Genomic DNA, 21,779 nt, shown 5'->3' with positions numbered 1-21,779 from the left:
AAGGCCATCAAGGCCTATTAGTGTACTCAAGCCCTTGGGGCTCCCTGCATTAAAACTACAGAATTTTGGAGATTCTCAATCTATTCCCAATCTAGACTCTTGCAAGAGATGTACTCTGATAAAGAGATGACTAGAGACTGAGTAAGAAAGTTTTCTTTCAGCACAGACGAAACAATTCACGCACTTTAGGGAGAAGCTTCACAGCAAATTGCATCCACAAGTACATTTCAAACAATATTTTTCCCACACAGCACCAATTATGTTGTTGTGGAACCTTCTGATTCTGAAGGACTAGGAGGTTTCTTTGACAAATGTTATCATCAACGTTGCATTAAAATGCAAAATAGAGAAGGCAACCAAAAGATGCAATTTCAGCTCCTGAAATTTACAATACTAGTTTATTTTGTTGCTGTTCATTCGTATTCAAAGGGGTGGAGAGAAAAGGTAATTATTCTTGTCAAACTCTCCAAAACAATCAGCTCTTTTTCATACAGGAGACACAATACAATGCTGTTGGGTTTTTTTTTGGTGGATTTGTTATTTTTTATACCTGAATGTAATAGTTAGAAACATCTAAATGATACTGAGTGGATCAATAAACAGTACAGGAACACTGAGTCCCAAGGGCAAACTGAAAGCCTATGATTTTATCCTCAGCTGAACCCTTCACCCCAACACATTTCTCACAAATAAACCACTGTAACATCGGACAAAGAGATTAAAAAAAAACAAACACACAGTGAATCAACAAATATAGGAATATCTACCTAGCATTTCTTTTAAAGGCCAGGACAATACTATTTGATCAAGTTCCCATTAGTTTTAATGGTGAAGAACGATTAAGAGCCATTCTTGTATTGTGGGGAAGGAAAGGACTCATCTCTCTAGCTTCTAGGGCAAGTCTAGTAAAAGCTTATCCATCTACCATAAGTAATTCTGCAGTCAAAATGTCTCTCCTGTCTAAAATGGCCACCTAACTCAGAAGCTCTGTACCACCAGACACCTCTGAACCTGATAGTACCCTAGAAGACAATACTTCTTTGTCCCAGTGGCGCTCAGATCTGATGCAGAGCTCCCAAACTTCACTGTTTATCAGTCTATTTCATTCTTCTTTTGATCCTCTCTGCAATTCCAGAACACTACCCAGATGCTTCTAGACTCTGAATCACTTCTTGCTACCTACTTCAATCTCCAGGAAGCAATCTGGGAGCAGCAGAAAGTTTACAAGTGGTTTCATGAGGTTTCACTGTTCTTCACTTGGATGTCAGAAAAACCACCTGTGTGTGTGCACAACATAAACGACCGTGTATTCCTACAGCATATAACCTGTCCACCTTACAATCCATCATACATTGCAGTAACTCTGAATCTTTTCAAAGGAAACTTTAAAAACAGCATTTTTCTTCCTTCCCTCCCTCTTTCCTGCAGCTGCTGACACCCTGAGATGGTTCTACTGCTTCCTTGTTACTGCACCAGGCTAATACTTTTCTTCCACACCCCTTTCTCAACACTACCCTACCAGCAGGAAACCCAAATTAACAAGTAGAGAATAGGCTATTATTCTGGGCTATTCTGGGCTTTGCTGGTGCTGCAGCCCACGTAGTGTTTGTTGTAACACTGGCATGAGATTTATTTATCCCAGCAGGTGAACATCAGTGCTATCCTACACTCGCATGCCCTAACTTATCCTTGTCTACTTATATGGGAGCTGAGATTGTCTTCCCTTGTGCATTTCTACAGGACCCTGCATGATGAAGGCCTAATCCTGACTAGAATTCTACAGTATCACTGACAGATAACACAGTTTTCCTAATGAACTGAAACACCATTCAGCAAGATCTCATCTTCTGTCTGGAGAGTGTAAATGTATTTTCACCTTTCATCTGTATGGTCTTGATGGAATTAAAAATGCGACCATAGCAACATCTGTTCCCCACTACTTTATTTATGTTCTCTTTCAAATAGTGTTCCCAAAGTCTCACAGGCTTTGCATAAGATAATGCACTTGCTATTAGAAAGGAAATAAGAGACCAAAGGGTGCTTTTTTTCCTTTTTATAATCATCTTCTGCGTTTTATCTACCACCCCTTTCAGTCACTTTATAATAATTAAATCATTTTGCTTGCTGCTCTCCTTCAGAAATAACATACAGGTAATATATTCCTAATACAGCTATGATGACAAGTTAATAACAATTATAATAATACTTATCGCTTACACTGTGCAGTAATTTTTTGAGCTTAAAGTACCTTTGCAAGCATTAACTAATTAAAATTTGCCTCCCATTTATCTGGGTATTAGGTAAGTGACTAATTATCCATGTCATATAGAATGGGAAAGTGAAACATATACAGTGAAGCCCTTGGCCAGAGATAGACACAAGCTGGTAAAGGAGCTGGATTCTACCTCAGGAAATACAAGTCGTGCTCATCTTATCTTCTAACTTCCTGCCTGAAGAACTTTATATAGTCAAAAGCACTTGAAGATGATGGAATACACAGCACTGGATCAGCTTAGACTAGAACAACTGAAGAAAATATCTATCTTTGATGACCAGATTGTTTGTGAAAGAGCCTGACTGGAAAATTAACAGTTTATCACCTTTGTCCAAAATCCATCCACCACTTGGAATTTGTTGTCCTCATTTTAGAACATGTCCCGATGATGAATATGCACTGTGCTTTAATAGCCCTGTTGTTTATAATGAAGTAGTAGCATTTAACAGTTTATGGTTCATGCCTAAATTCAGCTGTTACTCTGGGGCCTGCCACATTGGAAACTGCAAAACACACCACTCTTCCCTTTCAAGAGCCTTATCCAGTTTAAGCCACTTCTATTCTCCAGACTGTAGGCAAAATCCTGTTCAAAGCAGAATGCTCCCATGAGCATCATGCTACTAAGGCTTGCACTCATGCTATGAGCATCAGGTGCTACCAGTGTCACAGCACTGTCTCATAGATACCATCAGAACCAAGATGTTGCCTGATAATGATGATTCCTTATAATATGATTATAAAGATGCTGAAGAGAAAAAAGACCTAATTCTGACACTGCTGTGGCCACCAAATGGCAAAGTCTTTAGTGGTGATGTGAGAACAAAACACTCCACATGCTTCATTGTTATCTGTGACTATTGACTGGAAAAGCTAGAGGTTTTCTAATATGCCGAGAATGAGCCATGAAACCAAAAAGCACAAGCACGTTGTCACCAATTCAGCACGCTGCCATTGTTCCTCAAATAATTTGCTGGAAAGGAATATTATTCAGTGCATAAAAGCTGCCAAGACAGCAAGTGAATTAGATGATCTTATAGTAACTGCAACTCTGTTTATCATGGGTGTATCCTGTCACATCTTGGAGAGGCAATAAAATAGAGCAGAAGAGTCACTCAGCTTCCTTTTGACAAGAGCTCTGCTAATATTCTCTGCAACATAAAAGCTCTCTTGTAAGATGTATGGGAAAGGTAGGCAGTGACAGAGCTGTGCCACAACGTTCATCTTTATGAGTGAAATATCCCATCTTCAGCAAAGATGGATGTCAGCAGAGATGAGCATCACCCGGATATTTCATGAATATGCCTTTCCTCCCACTGTCCTTCAGCTCAGAGCTCGCCCTCAGTTAGAGCTGTGCAGCAGAAGTAGTTAAGGGCATTCCAAATTCATGAATTCAGTACTTTTACCTGGTAAAATTAAATATATGAGGTTCCCTGCAAATCTGCCAGTCTGTCCCTCAGGATATGAGACCAGAGTGAACAGAAATGAAATGAGATGCTCTCCCCAAAATAGTAGTAGTGTGGTATCATTTAAGTGATCCCACCTCCTCCTATTCTGAAGCCATCGTCTGAGCAACTACAGACATACTTTGTTCATACTACCTACTACAGCACAACTTCTCATGACTGGGAATTGACTTGATCATCAGTGAAACAAAAGGGATCGGACTTTCAGCACAGGTGAGAGGTCATATGTTTCTATAAGAATTCTTGCTTATACAGAACATGTACAAATAGGAAACAAGACAGACAATGAGTAGTCATCCTAGATGAACACGTTGACATATACATAATTCAATGTAAAATTAGAAAACACCAAATCAATGAAACTCCTTTCTCCCGTATTCTAAACAAGAATCTGATTACTTGATTAATTGTACAATCATGGTTTAATCTTGGAAGTCAGCTGCTATTTAATCACTATACAGTAACTGTCTTGTTAATGACAGGATAAGCCATTGCTATATGGTAATTAGCACATGAAGCTTGCCCAGCTTGCATCTGTTGGTGCTGCTCATTTTGTCTCGCATCCAGAAGCCCATACTGAAAGAAACCAGAGGTTGCAGGCATGCAAATGGAATCCATTGCACCACAGCATGCTAGCTCTCAAGAGAGCAGCTTTGGGAATAGAAAAGGTGAAGCGAATAAAGATTAGTTAAGAGCTTCCACTCTAGGGAAGCATCTCTCTTCTAGGGGAGAGAACTCTGCACATGCCCCGTTCTCCTAAAGCAGATTTCAAGATCTCACTTTTAGCTGTTCCCTAAAGCTGGGAGCACACAAAACATAGAACTAGCATCAATTTAGAGGCATTTAAAACACATGGTGCTGTGGTCAGAGGTTAACAACATCAATACAACTAAAGGGAGGGGAACTGAAAAGCTACAAATTATTCACCACTACTTACTTGTAGTAACTGATATCATGTCCTGCTCGAAGCCAGCAAGGCCTGCCCTGGAGAGCTTCCTTTACCGAATACATAACCAGCTGCATGCCTGCAAAAAACAAGAGTTTCAAGTGACATGATATCCCTGGCTGGAAAAGACAGAGATGGGGAGGAAAAGGGAAAACAAGAAAAATTATTATTTTCTATGTGCTCTCTTGGCAGATTGTTATTGCAAAGTAAATATATTTCCATGCTTGGTTCTCCTGTAGCCACGTCAGTCCTCATAAACACTGCCAGAAGAGAGCTGAATTAGGGTTTGTTAGAAAATAAATAATCCCACTGGCCTTTGGAAAGGAGGACTTGAGCTGCTCTGTTTACAAACACATAGAGGAAGGGAAAGCAGAGAAGAATAGGAATCAACATATCATCAGATCAGTAATTTGTTTAGTACAGTATTTCATGCTTGGCTGCACTGTTATTGAATCCTTAATCCTGCCACAACATTAGAGGCCTGTGGTGCATCTAGCATTATACTTTCAGAAAGCAGCAAGAAAAACTGTCCTAGACTAAGTTTTTAAACTTTCAATTAGACCTAAATAACACTGATTACGATGATTGATACTGACTATGCTGAAGATCTCAATGTTGATAACAGCAGCATCTGTCTTTGTACTGCATTATACTGGAAGATGACTTCTTCCTGACCTCCAAAACATTACCATTTCAAGCCCTGAGCTGTGCAGCTCCATCTGAATTGTGCAGACATTTATACACAGCTCCATGAAGCCAGCCCATTTGCAAACTGCTTTTCTAGCAAATTCTTTCACTCCACCACCTGCTTGCCCTGTTTCTGGTACAGCAAGGATCCTGCCCTCACCAGAGAGGCACTGGGTGGCCCTGGTGAGGTGTGGGCTTAAGATCTACACTGCTCTCAGCATCCCAAATCCCATCTCCTTCCTTTCCCTGTGAGCACAAAGCTCCATACACACCAAACTGCCTCACAGTAATGATTGATACTGGTCTATCAGCTTTTCCTTACCATTTCCCCCACAGAAATATTCCATTTAGAAAATAAACACAAATCAGGTTTCTGAGACAAATCTCACTATTTTCCACTGTGTAACTAATAGGTGGAAGAAAGGAAGGAGAGAGGTGGAAGCTGCATTTCCCAGCCTGCCCTGCTCCCTATCACAACTGTTTCACAAGATGTCTTCTCTGCTGATGTGAAAATTAGGCAGTGCCATCCAGCTGGGAGCAAAAGGGAAGAGAAGACTCAAAACAGGCTAATAATCAAGAGTTGTAAATTATTGCCACTCGTGGCACTAAAGTCCTAGTATTATGACATGGGCATTAGCCCAGGGAAGTGCAAAGGAAATCTAGCAAGTAGGCAACACCTCTTACCCACAGCCTGTGTGAATATCAAGCATGTGCTGGCAGGGGCACTGAGCCTCACTCACCCAAGCTGAATACGCTGGTGCATGTATATTCTTCTCAGTGCAGCAGAAGCAACCCACAGAAGAGCTGCTTTAACAGCCAGTCCCTCCTACAAGCCGTACTAAAGCATGCTGTGGCTTACCCTCATTACACGGGATGCTTTTTTAAACATTTTTCTTTCAATTATGTATTTTCCATTACACGCTTGAACATGCAAATCATGTCCAATTTCAGTTTGCAAAAAAGAGGTGAAAAATGCTGACAACAGACAAAATAGCAGATAATAAGCAATCTTCCACCGATAATACTCAGAACCTCAAGCTATGAAGACAACAGTGGTTGTATCAAAGGCAGCAGTGGGGTCTGCAATAAGAGCCCCAGTATACTTCATTTTCAGGCTGCCGCCAGACACACCATTTTTAATGGCTTGCTTATTCAAAAAAGTAGAATAAGATGACAAACACAAAATTTGCTTTCATTTGTGATCTATATGAGCACTTGAACTGCAGCTCCTAGGGCTAAAGAGCAAATGCCTTATAATTCATTATGCCACTCATCCAGATAGTTTCACAAATACAAGTGACATGTCATTCCAGCTCCTACTGCTATTTGTTTTAGGTACATTGATCCTGAGAGTGTTTCCCTCATGATGTTGAAGGTTGTATCCACAGGGCTTCAGAGGAATGTAGAGTCTGATATTAACAACTTATTAAACATTCTGAATCTGGTCTTGAGCTGGTGTAAATTAGCCCAGCTCCATGGAAACAAATGAAAAACTGCCTATGCCAGCTAAGAATTCAACCCACAATCTTCATGTAGATTAAATCATTTTTCTGCCAAAATGAGCACGGAAAGCTAGGATTTGCCCTGTCTATTTCTAAGCAATGCAGCTTTTCTCCTGAACTATAGACTATGACAGGAGCTCAAAGCTTGTTACAGATTTTTTTCTATCAACAGAAGTCTCATCAGGTCTAAAGGTACAGTGATGTCTTTCGATAAACCCAAAAAATCATTATTATTTGTTTGAGCATTACCTTTATTTACCCAAATCTTATAAGAGCTCTTCAATCCTGCGCTACTCATTCAATCCCAGAAGATCTCCTTCCTTTCTTCTTCCAACCCCAGTGCCATTCTTCCTCAGTTCCGCTTTTCTAATCAAAGAATAATGACCATCTTTTTCCACAAATCCTATCTCAATACACAGTTCACTCCTCAGTTGTCTTGAGGATATGGAAAGGTTATTTGTCAAACCTAAAATAACTCTTTCTATGGATTTCAGTGCAAATAAAATGAAGCTTACTGTCTCCTTTACAGACACGGGAATTTCAAAACCTTCATGGCATGAAAAGAATATCCATGTGAACAGAATAGTATCCCAGTTTCCCAAAGATTCATACCATAATTAAACTGGCTATTGAGCTTCTCACAGTTGATAATGTTGAAGCGATAGGGAACTGCTAATTTCATGCCACGGACTTCAAAGTAGAACCACTGGTGATGCTGGTTGGTGTTCACATCTGCGTTCATAATTAAGTCATACTCAAACCTGTTAAGGAAGACAAAGAAATGGTGCTCATGAACATCCTATCAATCTACCACTGAACCTGCTGAATGTAACCAAACCCATTAATACGCTGTCAAAGAGCTCCATCAAACCTGTGGCATCCAAACACACCTTTGAATATTCACAATATTTTAGTCATGTAAAACTTCACGAGCTCTGCTTTCCCACTCCTTTTTCTTTCAGGACATCTAAACACTAGCAGGTATCATAAGCTCTGCATCATAAAACTTGCTGCCCTGGCTGATGCTTTCAGAACCCAGCAGAACCCCAACAGGTCATAAAGTGGGCACAGGAGAAAGCCACTGCAGGAATACTTACTCACGCACTTGGATGGCTTTGCGAAGATTACCCGATTCAAACTTGGAGAAGAACGTCAGACAGTCTGGAGCATCTGGGCTTGAATGACTGCAGTAAATCAAAGCAAAGATACCAAATCAGCAGGTTGCTTCAAAGACAAGTCCACCCAAGCACTTCTCGTATATTAATACAGCTTTTCATAAGCGAGACCCTAAGAAGCAGCAAGAGATTAGCAAATCCATATTCATTCTATCCAATGCAGCATCCTTCTTGACTCTTGCTTAATGATTCTCAATTTCATCTTCTTTTTCTTTCCCAGTAATCACTTTTGTACCTGATATTTATTGTTCTCTTCATTCTAGTTACTTTCACCCCTGACTTATTCCCACCAGTTCATTAATTACACAAGCCAGCTCCATACAAGCCTTCTGTTATTGTCTGTGATAAGACACAGTACAGGGCAGATGAGAAGAAACTGCAGTCAGTTCCAAAGCAAAACCTTTCCCCAGGGTCATGTACCAGAAATCTACTCTTACAATACACTTTTCCTGTTGGGCCTCGCCTACTACATCACTCCTTGCATAACTTTATCTGAGGTTTACCAAGCAAACAGAGCTCACCAGCAGTACCAACAGTGCCACTAGCTACAATATTTTGTATTTAGTTTACCCACCTGGGCTCATCTAAATCAAAAACAGTTCTTCCTATCAAATCACTGGGCTGGATTAAGCGACGAACATCATCCAGTACTTTGTCCCTAACAAAAACAGGAAAAGAAAACAAAACAACCACAATGAATTGTCACAACACGGTGAAAAGTCTCAGTAAAGGTAATCTAGAAGAAGTGTAAAAAGGCTTAAAAAAATTATCTTTAAGAACTGGTAAGAAAGATGAGTCCAGCTAATTCCAGGTGAGCTTTATCTATTTATCTATTTACTTAACTATGAGAAAGCTCCTACTCCATTTCCATTACCACAAGTTGGCTTTTGGATAAAACAACTTATTCTACACAATTTTTCATCTTTGCAGCATTCTATCCAGTCTGTTTTATCCCTGGTTTCTTTCCAGTCAATCTCAATCCTCCAACTGGCTGGCATTGCCCCTATAGGAAAATATCTGTCATAACTTTTAGATCTACTCATCTGTCTCCCAGTGAATCCTCATTCCAAATCAGTCTAATTTCTACTCATTATTAAGTTGACGTTTTCTGATCCCAAAAGAAGATCAAATGTGGAATGCCAGATTTACTTCCTGACCTTTGCAGCAATCATGTTATGCCCTGAAGCACAATATCATTATTCCCATTTTAGCTGTACAGTTGCACGTTATTACAATCACAAAAGCAAAGCTCTAAGAGCAACAGTGCAAGAAGATGGGATCATGAATTTGCCTCTAAATAAGACTTCTAGCTTTTGTATTTGCTTCAGAAAGAATTCCCTCTAGATGTCAGAAAATAGTGCTTCTTCACAAACTCCATTTAATTATTGTTCATCACCTTTAAAGTTTAGCACAGAGCCCAACCTCTTTGTTGTTTGGTTATAGACTCCTGTGTCACTAAAATGAAATGCAAACTAATTGCACAGTCATGGGTGGAACAGAAACAACAGTGGTTACAAAAAGAATCTCCCCTTCCAAAATAGCATTAAAATACAGCTTTCCCTTCCACCGTACACCTTAAATGACAACAAAACAGAAACCTTTAGCAACATGCCAAAGGGAAGGCTTGTTTTCATTCTTTCATCATGTTGCATGCCATAATTCTGGGTCTTGGTCTACCTGCTTTAAAGAAAAGGCACTGACAGATGTTTCTCGGTGCTCTACCCAGCTTTGGGCCTCATCACGAACATAACTACACTGAAACTGAGAGTAATCAATAGCTAGATTAATCAATAGCAGTTTAGAATATGAGATAGGTGAGTGTTTATGGATTTACAGAAGCCATAAAAATCTCACTCCATCCTGGCCTCTGCCCCCTTTATCTACCAGTCAAAGAAAGCAATGCACAGGCAAAATTCACCATTGCTCCACTGATACACAGGCCTGCTAGTTTCTAATCCTGTTCCCAATCTAGATAGATGTGATTTTCTTATCCTCAAGAGTAAAACCTAAACAAAAATATCCTGATCTGCAGCCTATCTTCTTGTGGCAAACAATACAACACTGGTTCTATAACTTCATAGGTATCTCAGAGACGTGACAGTTAAAATCAAATCATGTTAAAGTGCAATCACCTCTGAACTCCATACTGCCGCTCCAACATGGGCTTGCCATAAGGAGGAGGCTGGTGGCCCCAGAAATCAGGGAATGCCAAATCTCTGTAGGCTGGTATGGACTTGGTATGTTTGGCTCTGGCTATGTAGAAGTGAGGGCTGTGAAATGGGATATTCCCTTGGTGTTCCTCCAGAAGCTTTGTCATTATTTCTGAGGTCTCCAATCTCACTGCAGAAGTAGGATCAATTGAAGCCTCGCACTCAGGGTTAAACATCCTTTTGTACCAAGCAGTCTCTTTTGGGAGAGCACATGGAGAAAATGTATGATTCTTGGCTGGGTCTTCTTCATAGGAGTTTGCATTTTGGACTGCTTCTACAATGTCTCTCTTTTCACCCATCAGACTCCTTGAGCATTTCTCCTCCTTTGTTGAACTCTGCAGCAGAGCTTTGAAATCCTTCTCCCCTGGATCTGATCCTGCCTCTGTGCCACTTTGGGTTCTACATCTACAGTTCGGATCTTTCACAGAATTACCACTAGGAATGAAATGAGGTGAAGTGGAGGGAACGTTCTGAGTCCTGTCCTCTGACTTCTTCTCTTCTTCAGACTCTGAATCAAGCTCCTTTAAATTTAAAAAGCAGAAGAAATTAAAAGAAACTTAAAAGACAGATCATGCCTCCCTTCAGAGAAAACCTTGCAAGGAATAAAGAGAAAATACTTACAGATCTCCCAAAATAATAAAATAACTCATCCAAAGTAGAATTACCTACCAGAATTCCTTTATCCACAAAGTTTCTTCAATGGTAGTCCTCCCAAAATAAAAGAGATCAAACTGAGTAATATCTGATCAAAACCCATTGGTATCATAAATTTGGGAAGATAATTCACAAGTTACTGCTGGCAAAAGGAGATCAAACTATCACTTAAAATTCCACCCCTGTCTTCATGCAAAATGTAATAATTTAAACCCATTTAATTACCTACAGACACAATAAAACTGACAGCATTGTACAAATAGGAGATACATTCAACCAATGGTCCATTTTCCACTTTCATATTTTAGTCACAGCTTTCAGCTTTCCTAAATTCACTCTGAGACTTGTAATGAGCGCAATACTCCTCATTTCTTGCCCCAAATTGCAACAGAGCACTTTGAATGGTGCATTTCAGTGGCAGTGCAATCTTCTCCATCTCTTCTTTCAAGCCACTAGTTGCCAGTATTTATTTTCCACATCTCATTCCAATCCAGATATTGATGTTGAAATTGCCAGCAAGGATACAAATTATTATCTGACAGATTTCTCATATGGCAATTGATTCAGTAGCACTTAGTTAATCCATAGCCAGCCAAATGTGCATCAAACATCATCATTCTCTTTCTATTATTCTTGATTCAGGCCAATAAACTACTGCAAAAAGTCTAAATCTTTGTTTTTCCAACCCTATAAGACACCTAGGTTTGCTTTTGCAATAGTTTTGCCTGGTTATCTCTTGCCAGTATTCCCTTTCAAGTAATTCTTAACTTCATGAATATTCACAAATAAAGGAAGTCATGCCATGACTGTACCTGAAAATTATGGGAAAGTTCAGGACACAGAGCTTCATACTGCTTAAGCTCTTCCTCTGGACGGTCAAGCTCTGGCCTTGACCTCAATTTGTTTACATCTGTCTCCAAGTCATAATCCTACAAAAACAGAAATAGAAAAATACATGCATATTTAACATGACCCACATGTACTAATGCACGACTGTAAAAGTAATATTCTGCACTGCATTCTTCGTTTCTATTATCATACCGAATCCTACAACTGCTCCCTCCAGACCCATGAAGGCTGTAAACTCAATTAATGTAACAAAAAAATGGAGGCACAAAAAAAGAAACTAGACTGTGAAAAAGGGGAATTTGGAATTTTGCTATATAGGTACATACCTGGAAACACTGCGAAAAAACTCAGTTTAAAAAAGCATCTAAGCCCACTTAAACTTGAACCTATTTATAAGCACGTCAGCTTGAGAGGCTCCATAATAAGAGACTTCAGCAGCTACTAGTTGTTTTGGAGCACATCAGTAATTTCCTTTATGTTGTGCAAACAAATAGGCATATGTTCTCAAGGCACAGCTGGTAATATTTTGATTCAAAGGAACAAAATTATTATTAAAAAAAAAAGTATTTACCAAGAAAATCCCAATAATACATCAAAGTAAAACAGCCTCACGGGCTACTGGCAAAATTGGAAAGCTTGATAGGTCTACCTTTGATTTAGACAACCAAATGACATCTCTAATTAAACAGAAAGGCCCAGCTCAGCATCAGAGTTTGCAGGAATCAATTGCTCATATTTTACATTTCTCCCTCAATGTTCTTGATACATAGCTCTAAAACTCTTGCCCAATCAATATTCTGTACTTCATCCCTAGCAAAAATAACCCACACAAAACAAATAGCAAAACAAACTTTTAGATAGTTATCACTGAAGCAGGGATAAGAATTACATCTGAATCTTTCATGTTTAAAAGCAACCATGCATCTATGTGCAATTCTCTGTATCAGATTCCAGAACCAAAATGAAGATTTGGTTCAAAAGTTATCTCGGAGAGAAAGGTAAACTGAAAGTCCATTACTTATTCCCTGCTTCGTCATGGGAGATACACAACCAATATACCAAACAGACAGGAGTTAAAACCCATATTCAGAGCAAACTCTTGAGCAAAAACCACCAAAAAAATGCTCACTTCTTCTTGGTAAATACTTATGAATAATGAAATGGAACTGAAGCTCAAAGGATCTGTTTATGAATAACTAATTAAAGAAGGTAAATTCTCAGTGAGCCTTATTCCTAATAAGCAGCTTGATCAGCTCTAAAATACAGATTAAACATGCAGGCACGGCCAAGTTCAGATGCCGAGCTACTGGTGGGGTTTTCGTTGTTGGTTTGTCGGTTTTTCTACTTTTTATCATGTGACATATCAAATTAATACTCGGAGAAAAACAGGGCAACAAATGAAATGGCCCTTACACAGAAGTCTCAATACTAAGTAGCCCAAACAGAGACATTGAATATTATGCCTTATTATTTGTGTGCAGCAGATGATGAAGCTATCTAAGCTCAAATGCCTCAGCTATAGCTTAAATGATTTAATCTTTTTCTTATGATAGGTCTATAGCCCAACTATGCTCTGATACAGGAAGAAAAGAAGGGTTAGTCTTGCCTAGGTGCTAAGCCTGGTAATTAATAGGATAAATGCAATGGACTCATCACTGAAAGATGGTCATTTCCCTTTTTTCACCTTTCAATTATCCTTTTATTATTTTAGCATTTATATAGTGTACCCACATGGAGCACATATATCCACATTCTCTGTTTAGACAATTCATCAGGATGTCAAAATGGACAATGAAAATAGTTTATTTTCCAGTGTATGGATGATATATTAACTGTCATTTGCATACTTACTTCCTCTTTACTCTCCACATCATCTTTATTCAGGTCTTTTTCTGTGTCTTCCTCACTATCACTTTCATTATCATCTGCAGAAGAGAGATACACACAAATGCGTTCAACCTTATATCCCTGTCAGGCCCTCCACAGCAATACGTGCCATCTCATGTGTGGCACACATGCCTTCCAACCAACACAATCCTGATTAAAGCAGATCCCATTTCTTAATCTGGTATAAATGCATTTGGCACTAAATCTCACAGTTTTTAAAGCTCTGTTCTCTTGGAATCAAGCACTGCCTTTCAAAACCATGACAAATATCACCATGATACGCATCCAACTCTTATTACAAAGCCATAGAGATTTTCTGCTTGGCTGCAATGATATTACAGGATGCTCTTAATCTATATTATCTAGATTAGGGTATTTTACTGCTATCATCATTACAGTATCTGAGCATCTTGCATGTGCAACTGAAAGCAAGAGAGAAACTGCCTGTGTGCATCATGGAGTCTTTTTCTTTGTTTCTGTGGAGTGGCTGTTCTGCCTGTACCCGAATTCTTATTTTCAGCAAGTGCTGAGATATATCATTTGCTCAAGCAATTTGCCTGCTATCTGCTTTTATTTTAGAAAGGAAAAAGGATAATACTTCGCAAAATTACTTACTGAACAGTCTGCAAGGCAGTGTTATCCTCACAGCCACGCACAGGCAGTTGCCTTCATCTCTCTTGCTGTCATGGAACTGTGGCACTTCTAGTCTCTGCCACACTCACTCTGTTCCATTACTTTTTGAATCACAGATGAATTTATTGACTTATACTATTTCCACCACTTATTTTAATCTTTTTTCATTTACTCTCCAAACAGAACCTCCAAGCACCAAGAAGATGTGGGGGTGGCTCTATCCCTAAATGAGTATCACTGCAATTCAGGCTAATTTTAACTACAAACCTCAGGATAAGGCAGACAAGACTCCCTTCCCCAGACACTATGCTTAATTCTCATGTCATGCTCCATTTCCTTCTACCAAAACTCACCCTTCAGCAATTCACCTTCAGGTCCCATGCATGGACATTCAGTCTTCACGTTCCCAGGAAGAGGGAAGGAATAGGAGCTTCTCACTGACACCAAAGGCAGAGGCTCCTTGGGATAGCACTTTCGTAGAATCTGAGTCACAGTGGTTACAACAGGATCCAGATTCTTGCAAGATAAACAGTCCTAAGAACCAAAGAACAACATCTCTTACAATTGCACTGTCTACTAATCTCCTAGAAACATTCTTCTGATTTGAACATCAAACCATTATAATTATGGAGGGCTTTTTTCCCCTGTCGCTTCCCTGTTACTTACCTTTCCCTATACTTTAATGATCTACAATATCTTTTTAATCTGTATTTATTACTTTTCTGTAGATAAAATAACTATTTGGTCTCTATTTTTTGCCTTTCCTTACTTTTCATGAACCAGGATCATGCATGAATTTCCTACCTGGGCATCTTGTTGTAACAAGACTCTACCTGAAGGGTACGTGTGCATCTTTAACATAGCAGACAGACAGCTTAGATAAATTATTAATGCTGTTGTCCAAAGGCACACTGCCTAAACACACGCAATGTTCAGAAAACCAAACCACCTTATTTTCCCAGATCTTCATATTTCCCCAAATACACGTATATATTGTGTTCATACCACAGCCTTCACCAGACTGACTAATCTGTGCAGCATCCTTCCTAAGTTTACAAGTTGTACCATGCTTACCAGCAAGCTGATATATTTAGTGACTTGGGACTAAGGCTTAGCCTGTCAGAGCAGGAATGAAATTCAAACAGCACAAATGTGCTGTATGTCTAAAGAGGGATATTAAAATAAGTTCTAATATCGTCTAAAAATCGTGGCCTCACTTCAGTGCAGATAAAATGGTACAGAGCAGAGGGCAAGAATACTTAGAGCTCCATAGTTAGGATGCTGGCTGGACAAGCGGATGCAGTAAGGGGTCAGAAGAACATAAAGCCCTTATTAATAAGCAAGAACAGAAAAATGGCTGGGCTGATATTTTTTCTTTATTTTTTGTTGTTGTTATTGTACAGGATTTTAGTCTGTTTTCTCATGTATGATTGAACAGCATTATAAGATTCAGTGGGATTAACTTGGATTCCTGAAGGGAGACTAGAAAAATCATCTAAAGCTGACACGCTTACAGGACTCGCTACAAGAATCTTAATATGTATTTCTGGATCTCTGGCTGTTACAAACAACAGTGAGAAAAAAAACATTTTGAAAGCATCTCCAAGGAAATTCTACAGCAGTCAGAGCAAAAGCCAAGGAGAACTGGTTTCTATTTCAAATACCATATGAATGGGTGATCTTGGGGTGCCTTAAGTTCACTCGTTATTGAAGATAAAGTTTAAAGGCTGTATAGGTACAAACTCAGGTATTCTGGGTATCCAGGTAAGCCCAGGCACTTCAGATGCCTGACAGTCCATACCATGAGCAGTTGGAGAGGATTCAGCTGAAAACCTGTCCTGTGAATGGGGGCTTCACTGGGGTTTGCCAAAACAAATCCATCCCAGCAGAACTCTTTTGACTTCAATAGATTAAAGGGGAAAAAGCGTTTCAGCAGAACTTTCCTAGCCAGCCTGTAACTTACTTTAAAGTCACATTAGTTGGTCAATTTGCTCAAGACTAATCACCAGAGCCAGCACATTCCTAAAGGCATTACAGTGTTGTCTGCACAAAGAACCACTGCATTCCTAAGCAGGAATTGTCTTGCTCTCTTTCTCTCTGATGCCTGCAGTTCCTCTTAGAAAGATGAATTTCCCATTCTCTCTCTACTATGAAGATGATGATAAACTTTCAGTGGCAGCAGCAGTCTCCATATTCAGTCAGATTACAGGAGAACATAAGTGAGATTTTACAGGACTGCCAGACACCTACTGCTCCACATCTTGTGGAGAGACTGACAGCACAACAAAGAAGAGATGAGCAAATGTTGAGCTTTGAGCCTATTAACTCCGGTAATTCCCCTTCCAAAACCAACCTAAGTAGCATAGAGCAGAAGAGAATCAACTAGAGGCCCCTGAAGCTGTCATTTCCGCTCCACTTCTAACCTTTGGACAGATTAGCGTTCTCAATGCTCACTGCATACTTAGCGTGTCATTTCCTGTTTATTCACCCAAGGTGACCCTATGTTTGCACTTTTCATGGTGTTGCCCCTAGGCTGAGCTATCAGGAGATGTTAGCTCAGAAAAAAAACATGGGCTGTAGAAGTCACTGGAGAGAGAATAAGCTGACATCTGCCCCCAAGCAGCTGTTGCCACACACCCTACTCAATTTTCTGCAGATCATGGTGTTGGCTTAAAAAGCTGATACTCCCTGAAAGCTCTGCTGGCTGTGGCCACCTCATCCCATCTGAAGGGAAGGAATGGAGGGAGGAGACAAAAAACATTCTTTCTCTTACTGCTGGTTAGAAATATCTTTGTAACAGGAGAATCATTCATGATAGTGATGGGAACAGTGAAGAAGCAGATACACTGGACAGTAAGGCAATATATTTGATAGAGGAAAAGCAGACAGGTTTTCATCCTGTATATAACGGTTCTGGAATGAGTTAATATATTGACCATCGAGATTTACAGTGGAAATACCCCTTGTGGAATAGCACATGTCAAGAACTGAAGGTTTCTCTATACAGCATTTCTCTAAAGGAGGCTAAGGAAGTATGTTGGCAAGAGACAGAGCTGAAAACATTACTCTTCCATACCTGCCCTTTCTACACCTTACAGGGTTCCCATCTTCGGGACTGTCATCTTTTTTCTGACAAAACTACGTTAATGTTTCAACAAGATTAAAATTGGACCTACTGCAAAGCAGCTCATTTATGTCGGTCATTAACAAAAGCCTGGCTAAATCAACATTTTTTGGTAGGAAAGTGATTTAGTGGACTTATCTATGTGGATATCTGAAAGAAAACATGTCATGAAACACCTTAACTCTTATGTGGAAACCCTGCACTGCACTTCAGGAGAGACTATCTAAGCAGAGAGTGGGATATGACGGAGAAGAAAAAAAAAAACAAACATTCAAAATACTGATCTACAACTCCTGTGAGACTCAGTGGGGATTAATATTAGTTTTAAATGGAAACATTTTCATTGGACTGAAAACTGTCAATAAGTTTTATTTTGACATTATCATTTTTCACTCACGACAGAACTTCTTGAGGGATGAAATGTCTAGATTTCAAGACATGTTTACAATGAGACATAGGATGCAGTGCTAACTACCAATCCATTTCACTTAAGCACAGAAGCATCATTTACCTGCACACTTGTGAAGAGAATCTCCATACCTCGAGAACCAAGGAAAGTCTCCCTGCCCAGCTGGATGTTGGTGATGTGCTTTAGGCAGAGCAGGAGACCTCTACGAATATTAACGTAGTTGTTGGAGACATCATTGTGATGCCAGTCTTGATAGAGTCTCAGCAGTCCACCCAGATAGCCTCTGTTCACTGCTCGACGGCTGTTAGATTCTGAAATGAAAGAGAAAAGGATGAATTAAACTCTTCCAGCTGCTCATTCTATTTGACAAACAAGTGTCTACACAGTTCTTATAAACTCAGACTTCAATACCTCTTCTTCATCTCATGGACAAAGCTAAATCTTTTGTCATCGTTGTGGTTTAAAACGTTATTTGTTAAATATGAGTCAGGTTCTTGGAATTACACAAAAATGGCTCACATCTGAGTGGAAACGGTCAGTCAGAAGACTAAAAGAATGAAAGCTTTCTTTAAGCAAACCAAAGCTGGGGTAGGCACAGAGCCCTTATCTCCTTCCGAGTGCTAATAAACCTAATCCAGATCACAGCACTGTAAGTGTCCCAGAAACTAAAGAAACTCCCAAGGAGTGAGAAAAGCCAAGCAATAAGATTAGCTGACAGCAGGTCACACGCTCTTCACGTAGAGCGTATGTGTTTTAGTCCTGACGGAACACCTTGCTGAGATCAACAAACACACAAACCTTGTAGCTGCACAATCCTGTCACAGCCAGTGAAATTATATTTAATTTCTAAATGCATTCCCACATATACCTCTATAATGAAAGCCATGAATCAAATTATTCTGGAAAATCACAGCCTGTCTCCTAACATCATGAGATTAAATAAAACCCCAAGCGTATAAAAATTAACAAAACACCAACATGAACAGCATTTTGGGCTTCCTTTCTGCTGCTTTCTGGTTCTGAAAAAAAATATATATATTGAAGGGACTGTTCAGATCATTTTTGAAGGTTTTACAACAAAGCTGAAAAGACACTTTCAAAAATAAAAGCTAGTCTTATTTAAGAAAATATAAAAGATGTGAAATCATACAGCTCCAGGATGCAGAACTCAAAGAAGACTAGAAAACTTGGTGTTAAAATGTGAATTATCCATATGACCATTCTGCAGCACAGCCCTTTGCCAACTGTGCTCCGTGCCCTGCCCCACAGGACAAACATGAACCCATAACCAGATTCCTGGCTCCCTCCCTTCAAACCAACCCTGCCTAAACATACTTTCCCAACTGGCCCTGACATTTCTGACTGTGATAACACATTAGAAGCTGTCAGGAGCTCGCCAATCAACCAAGGGGCCAGGTAACATATGCGAGACTGGAGCTCAGCTCCTTGAATACCGATCAGAGTTTGCAGCTCACAACAGATGGCTCTTGGTATGGATTCTCCAGAGCTAGTAGGTTCCAATTCATTTCCAGTCCATTAAAAAGACTACCAGAACCTCTCACACCTGGAACATTAATCAGTAAGGATCTGCAGAGCAGGAGATGAGAGAATAAAAAGAGGTAAGATGCTGGATGAAGAAAATCAGCAGTAAGGATGCCACAGAGAGAGTGACTAGAAAGTATCTACTACACAGCTCACACAGAATCACAGAATCACAGAATCACAGAATTACCCGGGTTGGAAGGGACCTCAAGGATCATGTAGTTCCAACCCCCCTGCCTAGCAGGGCCACCAAACATACACATTTACTAGATCAGGTTGCCCAGGGCCCCGTCCAACCTGGTCTTGAACACCTCCAAGGACGGGGCATCCACAACCTCACTGGGCAGCCTGTTCCAGGACCTAACCACCCTTCTAGTAAAGAACTTTCCCCTAACATCCAACCTAAAGCTCACCTGAATCCCAGTGATGAAACAGATGAAGATTTTGGAAAAGGGAAGGAAGTTACCTGCAGTCATCTCAGTTTACTCTCTACAGTATATCAGTAAACTCCTTACCAGAGAAAGGATCAACCCTGTTGATGTGCCTCTGCACTATCTGCACGTCATGCTGGCATTCCATTCTTATACCTTATGCACAGCTGTGCCCAGACACCTACACTAAGGCCTGCATCTCTGTGCAGCCTCTTTTCCCCTTTTTAACCTTCCCATGATACCTGTACAAGTACAGCTTGTATTCTAGGGCTTGATGGCTGTCAGACTTCTAGGTCAGCCTTCTCCTTTGACCTTCACTCTGGTTTTCTCTCCTTTTTCTTTTTTTTTTTTTTTTTTTTTTGACTCACTTCCATTGCTTGAGAATCCTTTATCAATTACTTTATTCATGATTTCCTGTTAATCCTCTACCAGCTGTCATGTTTACTAACCTGCAGGATGACTTACCCCTTAAATCAGTCAATCTTCCTTGAAGAATTACTCAGAGAGTCTGTAAAAGTCAATAAGTGTATAAAACACAACAAGAAGAGTCAGGCAGTGTAAGGTAGGGACAACTTGGATCAGGCTCAGAGCCTCCCTTTAACTGTTCAGAGGCAGATGAAATTGGACTAGAAGCGAGGATTTACAGCCTGTAGCACTTGTTGAAGTCCAAGCTTTCAGCATCATTGTCAGTAGGGTGGGGGAAATACCTGGAAAGCACTGCAGGCAGAGCTGCTTAGGGAAGTTAATTAAATAGAATTCTTATCAGATGTGCTCATAAGACTATCTTAGAAACATTAAGGTTGGAAAGGATCATCTAGTCCAACTGCCCACCTACTACCAATTACTGCCCATTGAACCACATCCCTAAGTACTACATCTACCCTTTCCTTAAAAGCCTCCAGTGACGGTGACTCCACCGTGTGTCCAGGCAGCCTGGCACAATGCATCACTACTGTCTTCACAGGAGAGTCATGTTCTTCAAGGCAGACTTCCATGCTTGGACATCAAGCCCATAGGCACCAGAAGACAGCTGTTCCATCGCCTCAGTTGTATTACTGGGTGTAAAGAACTGAGAAAGTTGAGCAAGACAGCTCTGTTATTTGTTTCCCTCATGGATTCTATCTCCTTTAAGATCAGAACGGTCACGTTGAGAAGATGAAATAGTCAGTTCTGCAAGTAGACAGGAGAGGCAGGATTATACCCTGCCAGCACTTCCACCAAAAGCAACAAGAATTAACTGAAAAGAAAGCTTTCATTTTCTCTCATTCTTTTAATTCACTTCTACTCTTGTGGAGTTTTTTTTTTCCAGTGTTTTGGTTTTTCTCTTCCAGATTTTTTCAGTTGTACAGTCAAAAAAAAAAAAAAAAAAAAAAGTATCAAATAAACGAAGGAGGAAATATGCCAATATCTCCAGAAGGCAGGATGGAAAAAGAAAGCCTCCCCACCTGTCTGTGTCTGTTGGTGTCTCCATCTAAAGCTGCACCTGCATGTGTATCTGTCTACACATTGGCACAAATACAGATGGTGGAAATGAATCATACAGGTATAAGCAGAACTGCACAGATTTGTAGGCAGCAAGAATCCACCCCTCCTGGAGCGAGTATGCACGATCTGTGTCGGTCGAGCAGCAAAACACTCTATGCCTTTTGACCCTTTTTGTTATTATTTTGTTAGTCCCTTTCCTTTTCCTTGGGTGCAGCCAACATCTTCAGTGGAAACAGAAATTCTCCTTCTAGGTAGCTTCCAGGAGTGCCTAGGAATGCATATGGGAATAGCCCATGTCTTCTTTATTTCCCCACTCATTTAGAACCGATCACCCACTTTTGGCTTCCAGGGCAGCTCTGTTAACCAATGAAAGTATCCTCTGCTGCAGCGACAAAATATCCATCTAAATAATGTGGTCCGTTAGCTAGGAAAATGTGACATGGATGCACAGCCAATATGTGGCATTATCAAATGGTGAGAGATGTGTCTGAATTAGCAAGGGACTTG

General features: G+C 40.1%; 1 protein-coding gene across 12 annotated transcripts in view; it reads right to left on the bottom strand.

Annotated features, from left to right (window-relative positions):
- The window catches only part of AGBL1 (AGBL carboxypeptidase 1), a 460,538-nt gene that overhangs the window by 335,617 nt on the left and 103,142 nt on the right, over positions 1-21,779 (bottom strand). For 11 of the 12 annotated variants that reach the window (XR_014934298.1, XM_085515376.1, XM_085515383.1 and 8 more), the window contains 9 exons: positions 17,917-18,125; positions 14,635-14,815; positions 13,613-13,686; positions 11,725-11,841; positions 10,181-10,779; positions 8,623-8,706; positions 7,971-8,057; positions 7,486-7,634; positions 4,676-4,763 (listed from right to left, as the gene is read on the bottom strand). Coding sequence is in view for 11 of the 12 variants with exons in the window: in XM_085515376.1 (XP_085371502.1) it covers positions 4,676-4,763; positions 7,486-7,634; positions 7,971-8,057; positions 8,623-8,706; positions 10,181-10,779; positions 11,725-11,841; positions 13,613-13,686; positions 14,635-14,815; positions 17,917-18,125 (1,588 nt within the window). In the remaining variant the exon portion in view is untranslated. The remainder of the gene's footprint in view (positions 1-4,675; positions 4,764-7,485; positions 7,635-7,970; positions 8,058-8,622; positions 8,707-10,180; positions 10,780-11,724; positions 11,842-13,612; positions 13,687-14,634; positions 14,816-17,916; positions 18,126-21,779) is intronic. The other variant, XM_085515373.1, reaches the window with a different exon arrangement.

This window comes from Coturnix japonica, chromosome 14 (assembly GCF_054131305.1).
Source record: "Coturnix japonica strain WE chromosome 14, WE-NBRP24, whole genome shotgun sequence".
Taxonomy (NCBI): domain Eukaryota; kingdom Metazoa; phylum Chordata; class Aves; order Galliformes; family Phasianidae; genus Coturnix; species Coturnix japonica.
This window is presented reverse-complemented; position numbering and strand designations above follow the sequence as displayed.